Source organism: Elgaria multicarinata, chromosome 18, assembly GCF_023053635.1.
Source record: "Elgaria multicarinata webbii isolate HBS135686 ecotype San Diego chromosome 18, rElgMul1.1.pri, whole genome shotgun sequence".
Taxonomy (NCBI): Eukaryota; Metazoa; Chordata; class Lepidosauria; order Squamata; family Anguidae; genus Elgaria; species Elgaria multicarinata.
Window position 1 is genome coordinate 20542665 of NC_086188.1, and position 8795 is coordinate 20551459.

At 51.1% G+C, this 8795-nt stretch overlaps 2 protein-coding genes across 2 annotated transcripts in view; one reads left to right on the plus strand and one right to left on the minus strand.

The window, feature by feature from the left end:
• Positions 1-7418, plus strand: part of INPP5J (inositol polyphosphate-5-phosphatase J) — a 54850-nt gene extending 47432 nt beyond the window's left edge. Inside the window, exons 9-11 of the mRNA XM_063143733.1 lie at positions 41-118; positions 2363-2467; positions 6736-7418. Coding sequence (XP_062999803.1) covers positions 41-118; positions 2363-2467; positions 6736-7353 — 801 coding nt within the window. The 3' untranslated portion in view covers positions 7354-7418. The remainder of the gene's footprint in view (positions 1-40; positions 119-2362; positions 2468-6735) is intronic.
• A 1092-nt stretch (positions 7419-8510) lies between these two features.
• DERL3 (derlin 3) overlaps positions 8511-8795 on the minus strand; it is a 257501-nt gene continuing 257216 nt past the window's right edge. The window contains exon 8 of the mRNA XM_063144283.1: positions 8511-8727. Coding sequence (XP_063000353.1) covers positions 8689-8727 — 39 coding nt within the window. The 3' untranslated portion in view covers positions 8511-8688. The remainder of the gene's footprint in view (positions 8728-8795) is intronic.

Here is an 8795-nt window from a genome sequence, read left to right on the forward strand (position 1 = left end):
TCCCTCTTCCTGAAGCTTCTGTCCTCTCTCTCCACCTCAGGTGGGCTTCCGGCACTACAAAGACTACGTTGCGTACGTGTGGGCAAAGCAAGAAGACACAGAAAGCAACACCTACCAGGTACGGGGACGTGAGACTTCAAGGAATGCCGAGAATCAACATTTCAATTTTGCCAGTGCAAATGGGTAATCCCAGCTGCACCCTAGAAGCACCCCTCCCTCAACTCCAAGCCTGAGGGGAATGCCCCGCCCTCAGCAGCCCACCCTTTGGCTTGCCTTTCTCTGGGCTGGCCTGTTAAAACTCCACACACCACACTTTGACCATTGCAGGAGAAGCTGGGCCATGTTTCAGATTTCTCTAGTCCTCAGTGTTTCTAGGCGATGAGTTCAACATTTCAGCTCTGTGCGTGGTCTAGAAGAACATTAACTATTGAGCAGTAGCCTCTGAGCTATTTTGAGGGAGAAAAAGACTATGGGTTCTATTTTGGAGTTTCCCAATTCTTGGTGTTTTGAACTACAAGGGATGCTTTCAGTAGTCCATCAGTGAAACCTTGTGTGAATAATCACACATTTTTCACTGACGGACTACTGAAAGCATCCCTTGTAGTTCAAAACACCAAGAATACACACACACAGACACACACACACATAATGCTGGTATAGGAAAATCAGAATTGCCCTCCTGGAACAGAGAAGTACTTTTTCTAGTCCAACATCCCATTTGTAAACCGCCCAGAGAGCTTTGACTGTGGGGCGGTATATAAATGTAATTAATTATTATTATTATTATTATTATTATTATTATTATTATTATTATTAATAATAATAATAATAATAATAATAATTTGCAAGAGTAGCTGGCTAGACAAACAGCTTACAATTAATTCACACATTTTATTTCTTTTTATTTGAACATTGTGGTTCACAGTGTTCATAAAATGCGTAAGTTCCATAAAAAAATGAAAAGCTTAAAAATCAGAACCACAGAAGAAACCCATTTCAAGAAGAAAGCAATGTCATACAAGTGGAATTATCTCATTGTAGTCTCACAACAGCCCTGTGAGGTAGGCGAGGCTGAGATGATGAGTAGCTCGAGATCATGCAGTGAACTGTGTGATGGATGAGGGATTTAAACCCAGGTCTCCTCCTCAGTCTAAGTGCAACACCCTAAGTTCAAATGGACATACTACAGCCGGGTGCCTGGGTGGGCAGGAGGGTGTTGCCATGTGCCATGATGGAAGTTATGTTCCCCAACAATATGTAACAGCCTTCCCGAAACATGGTTCTCAGCATAAGCATTTTAAATAAGTGTATTATTGATTGATTGATTGATTAGCCCATTTTTCTGGGTAAAAAATCCTCAAGTGGATTACAGCGATTCAAAATGCATAACCAAACACCTAAAAACAATGTTCATTTCAATTAATTTCATTTATTTTGAGACGAAAAAATCTTTGAAAGAACAAATAGGATATAACGAGTAAAATAGCAGCAAATTAAACTCCAGCAAAAAGGCACAACACGTGGACTACAACCCCCATCATCTCTAGCAGGCAGGATGGGGGCTGTAGTTCCACAAACATGCAGGGCACTAGTCCAGGAAGGGTCTTACTGAATTAAAGGCCCAGTAACCGTTTGACATCTTGGGCCTGTTCAGACAACATGCATTACCCAGTTCTGGTTTTCCATTGGTCCTCCCTGCCCCCCCACTTCACCAGGAACTAGAGCGCTGGTATAGTAGGGTGACCATATGAAAAGGAGGACCGGGCTCCTGTATCTTTAACAGTTGCATAGAAAAGGGAATTTCAGTAGGTGTCATTTGTATATATGGAGAACCTGGTGAAATTTCCTCTTCATCCCAACAGTTAAAGGTGCAGGAGCTAGACTAGAGTGACCAGATTTAAAAGAGGGCAGGGCACCTGCAACTTTAACAGTTGTGATGGAGAGGAAATTTCACCTGGTTCCCCATATGTACAAATGACACCTGCTGAAATTCCCTTTTCAATACAACTGTTAAAGATACAGGAGCCCGGTCCTCCTTTTCATATGGTCACCCTAGGTATAGCATAGTGGCTAACAGACAGAGGGCCTGTTCAGATGACAGGTTAAGGCATGCCGCTAACCCGTTTGCAGCAAGTGGTTAGTGAGCATGTTTAAACCGTGGTTATGTAGCCACCATGTTTAGGGATGGTTCACACCACACAGTAAGTTGTGGTTCATACGACACGCTAAGCCATAATGCTCAACCACTGTGGCTTAGCTTGTCGTCTGAACAGGTCCTTGTGGTGTTAAAAGGTTGAGTTGATGCTGTTCTTGAACCCCCTTTAACTTGGTCTCCCGTCTTGCTCCTCTTTCAACATTTTAGTTAATGTTTCCGGAGGAGTCTCTGCCCAAAGGGAAAGGCGAATACATCCTGGGTTACTACAGCAACAACTACAGCTGTATGGTGGGGGTGACAGAACCCTTCCAGGTAAGCACCGCGGTGGGCCCTGTCTTTAGCACGACGAAAACTCGGGTGCTGCCACATAAATGCAGGCCGGTACCGCAAAGCAACGTGTGCTTTATTGCTCCTGCACGCTCGTTCGGTTCATACGTCCTGTCCCAAATGAACCACATGCCAAACTGCACCTGCCTCAGCAGTCACGGTAGCAGGAGCGGCTCTTGGATCCGGGCGAGTGTTCTCCACGGCCCTCTGCCCGGCCTGGCTTCCGTCCCCTTTGCTGGCTCCGGCACCATCAGCAGCAACAGGGGTGTGGAGAGAACTTAATTCTCTCCACACCCCATGCCTGGTGCCTTCTAAATGCATTGGACTGCAATTCCCATCATGCCCAACCCCTTGCGCCAGGCAACAGTGGAGGCATGAAGGTGGAGCTGTAGATGCACCTGCCTGCTTGTGCACTGGGTTTTTGCCTGGCAGGTGAGAAGGTGGTAGCAAGGAAGAGCGTCAGCAGGCAAGGCTGGGAAGAAGGGGGGAGTTCGCTGAGGGAGTGCCCCCCCACACACTGAGGGTGTCATGCTCAAAGGCCCTCCAAAGCCTAGAGCCAGCACTGCCTGCCAGCTTGCCCAGTAGTCAGGAATGCTGGGAGTTGTAGTCCCAAGCAATGGAGGCTGGTGGCTCCGGTGTCAGTGGGGCAGTGAATCCACTCCAAGTTTCATTCAGACCTAGTCAGGGCTCCAAAGGAGCTATTCAGGATGCAAAGCACTTTGGAGAAGAACATCAGAAGAGCCCTGATGCTGGATCAGAGCAAGAGTCCATCTAGTCCAGCACTCTGTTCACACAGTGGCCCACCAGCTGTCGACCAGGGACCCACAAGCCTGATACAAGCCCTCCCACCCATGTTCCCCAGCAACTGGTGCACACAGTCTTCCTGCTTCTGATACTGGAGGTAGCACTTAGCCATCAGGACTAGAAGCCATGGATAGCCTTCTCCTCCTCCAGGGATTTCTCCACCCCACCCGCCTTTTAAAGCCACCCAAATTGGTGGCCATCACCACATCTTGTGGTAGTGAGTTCCATAATTTAAATGTGCGCTATGTGAAGAAGTCCTTCCTCTTATTTGTCCTGGATCTCCCACCAGTCAGCTTCATGGGATGACCCCATTGGGCTCTAGTATTTCAGGAGAGGGAGAGCGCCTTTACAGTTCTGCCTGAAACCCGGAGCGGATTCACCACCTCACTGACATCGGAGCCACCAGCCTCCACTGGCCCCAAGACATCTAGCGCAGGGCTGGAAACCTGTGGCTCACAGACTCAATCCGACCCTTCCGGAGCCTCGTTTTGGCCCTTCGAGGCTCCCCAGAGGGGACACCCCCATCCCACCCACCCCATTCTGAAAGGTACACATCCCTCTCCTAAGGCCTAGTTACTAGCAGGGAGAGCTTAAAGCTAAATTATTCTGATGTTTTTAGTTTTGATCCCACCCCTTTGCCTTGGCTCCGCCCAGCACTTCTTCTGTGTGAAGAAGTCCTTCCTTTACCTCTGAGGAGTCCCTGCCCTTGTCCCTACAGCAGCCGTTCTCAACCTGATGCCCTCCCGAGGTGTTGAACCTGTGCCTGCTTACCCTACCCAGTGCCTGTTTGCATTCTCTTCCCCTCCTTATTGTTTTACTATGATTTTATTAGATTGTAAGCCTATGCGGCAGGGTCTTGCTATTTACTGTTTTACTCTGTACAGCACCATGTACATTGATGGTGCTATATAAATAAATAATAATAATAATAATAATAATAATAATAATAATAATAATTTCCTCCAACACACCTGGAGGACATCAGGTTGGGGAAAGGCCGTGGTACAGCAAATGAGGCCTTGCAGCCAGCAGTGCCGTGAAGCCAGGGTGGGCACAACTGCAGCACCGGCACTGTCTTGTGAGCAGGGTCGCTGACGTCATCTGCCACCCCCACCCCTCGGATTTCCCTGTTGCCGCTGAGCTCAGCTGCAAACCCCACAGCAGCTGGCGGGAAATGAATTTCCCCAGCAAAAACACCTGGTTCCTTGTAATGCAAAAGTATTTGGGTGGGGGGGGGTTGGTCTTGCTTTTAATATTTTTAAATAATTTTATTTTTTTTAAACATCCAAACAATACAATATGAAACAATGCCCCATAATACACAATAATATAAAATAAACAATTTAATAACATATGTTCTAACTTAATTCCATTTAACATAACATAATTAACGTAAGTGTGCTCCCTCCAACCCCGGGATCTTATTCATATTTCCAAAATCTCATTACTTCCTCTGGAGGTGTTTTCCCTCTCCCCTTTAATAGTACAAATTCTAAAAACTGTTTCCATATTCCTTCAAAATCATTCGTTTTTATCATTCCTCTTCTAACTTTCATGTTACATGTTAATTTATCATTAATAGCAATGTCCCCTATTTCTTTATACCAATCTTCTATTTGATAATCCCCTTGAATCTTCCAGTTCCTAGATATCATTAGTCTTGCTGCTGTCAACAAATTCGTTAACAATTCTTTTGTCTCTTGATTACAGTTCAGTTCTCCATAAACTGATAACAATGCCACAATAGGTGTCTCTTCAATCTCCATTCCTAAAATTTCTTTTATCTCTTTAAACGCCATTTTCCATAATTTTTGTACATATTCGCATTCCCACCACATATGTAAATACAATCCTTTCTCTTGACAACCTCTCCAACATATTGCTGAATTCATCTTATTTATTTTATTTAGTTTCACAGGGGTTAGGTAGGTGGTTTGGTCTTGAATGGGCAGTTCAGACCCACTAGCTTTGCACTTTGCTCCTGGTGGAGCCAAGAACAGCTAGACTAGACCTGGTTGGTTGATTTGGCGCAAAACGCTCCTTGGGGAGGGGGCTCAGAGGAGCACCTGTGCTTCAACAGGTACCACAATGCCACTGCTCGTAACTGTAGAGAAGAGCAGCTGAGACCAGAGTGAAACGGACCAGGCCCCTCCCGGACCCCTTCCAAGTCAACCTCGACCCTTTTATTTTATTTATTTATTTATTTATTTAAGGATTTTTATGCCGCCATTCAGCCAAAAAAGGCTCTCACGGCGGCTTACAAAAGTATTTCTTGACAGTCCCTGCCCACAGGCTCACAATCTAAAAGACATGACACAAAAGGAAAGGGGATTGGGAGGGAGGAGGAGGAGAGGGGAAAGGAAAGCAAATTCAGGCACTACAATCTTAGTTGCAAAGTTCAGCAGTTACAGTTGGCAGCAGGAGGGAGGGGGCTCTCAGCTGGAGCTGGACCCAGGCACGGTGGAGAGGTGCCTGGCTGCTGCTTCCTCCCTCACTGGTGGCCTCTGCAGAGACAGTGGGTAGCAGGAGGGAGGGGGCTCTCAGCTGGAGCTGGACCCAGGCACGGTGGAGAGGTGCCTGGCTGCTGCTTCCTCCCTCACTGGTGGCCTCTGCAGAGACAGTGGGTAGCAGGAGGGAGGGGGCTCTCAGCTGGAGCTGGGCCCAGGCCCGATGGAGAGGTGCCTGGCTGCTGCTTCCTCCCTCACTGGTGGCCTCTGCAGAGACAAAGGACACCATGTAGTGTCCCTCAGGCATAGGGACCATACGGGTGAGCTCACCTGCTCAGCCTGCCATTTGCCCCTAGACTACCAGGCAATAACTTCAGAGTCTTTTCCTTGCTGGATCCCTTTATTACTGAAACCTCCTAGAACAGTGACACTCCAAACTCCCTCAGCAAGGCCCACACCACCAACTGGAAGAAACAGAGGCTCCGCCCAGGCCTTCGATGAGGACCTGGAGACTAGCTGCTACAGGCCTCTGAAAGGTACATACATCCACATATCACATCCCCCTTTCTCCATAAAAACAGTATCTTTTGTTCAATTAAATCTTAACATGTCAATCTTCGCTCTTCACCACTATCCCATAACATAGTCCTTAAAATTTGCTGGTCGTCTCACTTCTCGCCCACTCCGTGTCCATTCGATTCCATCTGCGGTTCCATCTGACGAAAGCTCCAGCTCACCTTGAGGTCCTTCTGGCAAGACCGCTGCCCCAGGGGACGCCGGCTCCTCTGCAACCCCTAGATCCACCTTGGTTGCACCCACAGGGGAGAAGCAATCCCTCCTGAGGGGCCCCCTGTTCCTTCTATAAGCTCGACCCTGGGGAGTCTCCACTACGTATGAGCGTGGCTCTCTTCTTTTCTGAGCTACTGATGCTGGCATCCAACCTAAAGCTGTTTTCAACCTGACCCTACCTTTTCTCGCCTCCACCCCCCCACCCCGATCCAGATTTCGCTGCCCTCCTTGGACCGCCTCACCAGCCCCGTGGACAGCTCCAGCAGCACCTCCGAAGAGGAGGACGACAGCACGCTGGTGCTGCTGGGCCCCAAGTCCCGCAGCCCAAGCCCGGGCAAGATGACGCGCCACCGCAGCCGCAGCCCCAGCCTGGCCATGTTCCAGGAGCTGATCCTGCGCTCGTCCAGCCGGGACCAGGGCGCCAGCCGCAGCCCCTCGCCCCAGGGCCGCCGCGGCAGCAGCACCACCGTCCACAAGGGCGAGATCCCCAGCATCCAGTTCCCCAAGGACAGCCCCCGGCAGCGCTCCAAGTCGCGGGAGCCGGCAGCCAGCACAGAGAGTGGCGGCGGCGGCGGCAGCAGCAGTGGGCCCCGGCTCCAGGTGGCGCGGGCCGATCCCCGCAGTCTGGGCCTGCTGCCGGCCGTGCGCTTGGAGACCATCGATCAAGTCATGAGCCGACGGGAGAGCTCGGACCAGGGCCTGCCTCCACGCAGGATGAGTCCCACGAGCCCTACAGCTGGGCTTAGCGCCCTCTTCGGTACCTCCCCCCAGGAGGGGGCACCCCCGGACCCCCAAGGTCCCAACAGCCACAGCCGCGACGCGGGACACTGAGGGAGCGGAACCAGCCGTCGTGAGACCACGCTCGAGCTGTCCCCTGTAGCTTGCAGTGTCAACTCCCCACCCCACCCCACCGCGCCTGCCAGTGCTCCGCCGTGTGTGTGTCCTGGTGTGACGTAAGACCCCGGGGAAGGGGCTGCCACCCATGGGGCCCTGCCTCCCTACGGACCCCGTCCGCTTGACAATCAACCCCACCCTGCCTCGGGGTGTGTGTATTGTGAGCCAAAGGCCCCGGCCTTTTGGCCTTTCCACCCTGTTACCAGCCATCCAGCCCCCTCCCCTGCAAGGCCACTAAATGGCCTCCTTGGAACATGGTTTGGGGCCAGGAGCCATCCGGCGATCCTGCCGCTTCCTCTCTGCTCTTGGCCTGCAGCATCGCAGCGCTGGAAGATGGCTTCTCTCCCAGGAGCCAAGGTGAGCACATTGCTGGGCCAGACCTCCAAGACCAGCAGCTGCAGGGAGAGGCAGCCTCGCCCCTCCCCCCCCTGAGTTAGGAGGAATTGGAGGAGCTCAAAGTTAGCCCCAGGGCTTGGGACACAGGGCAGAAGGCTGCTGAGCAGCAAGCGAAAACGGGATGTGAAGAGCGCAGCCTGGCAGGTGAGAGAAGAGGGCGATCCAGCAGGCACTTCCATTAGGGCCCAGCCGTGTTGCCGGCAGGGCAAAGGCTCCAATACCTGGCAATGGCTGGCTTTTTCTCTTCTTTTGCTGGTGGGGGAGCGGTGGACCACAGCTGCTACCGGGACAAAGGTGGGTCTCTCTTGAGGTCAGGGTGGGGCTCAAAACAAGAGCTAAAGAGGGACTGGGGGGCAGGGGGCGGTTGAGTTTCCTAGGGAAAGGTGGGACAAGGTGCCTTGGAGCCAGGAATGAAGAACCCTGCCCTGGGGATTGGGGGAGGGGGAAGAGGGGGAGGGGGAGCTGGCCTTCCCCCAAGACAGATCCATGACCTTCGCTGGGACGAGTTCAGAGTTGATGCAATCTGTCCTACCTCTCTTGCCCCCCTCTTTCCAATAAAACATCTACGAACCTACACAAGTGACTGGGTTGTCTCTCCTTGCTGGGGAGGGAATGCATGGCACGGGGCAGCCGGTCAAGATGGAAAGGGAAGAGCCGGAGTCGAGATCTGTCCAGGCTTCCAAATAAGAGCACTGATGCACCATGCCGTAGCGTAGCAGGAAAATACTCTTTTTTAATTGCTGCTGCACCTACAGCCCCCATCCAGACCCTCCTAATACATTTTCAGTGAGATCCAGAGTGCCTGGCCCTGCCTCTCCAGGCCAGGGGAGTACAGAGTATGCTGGAGAGTCGGTAAGCAACATGCAGCTAGAGCTTTCAACCTTGGAGAAAAGTCTTTAGTGGTTCTTCAGGGTTCGTGCTACTTAAGAACATAAGACTAGCCCTGCTAGATCAGACCAAAGGTCCATCTAGAATCATAGAAT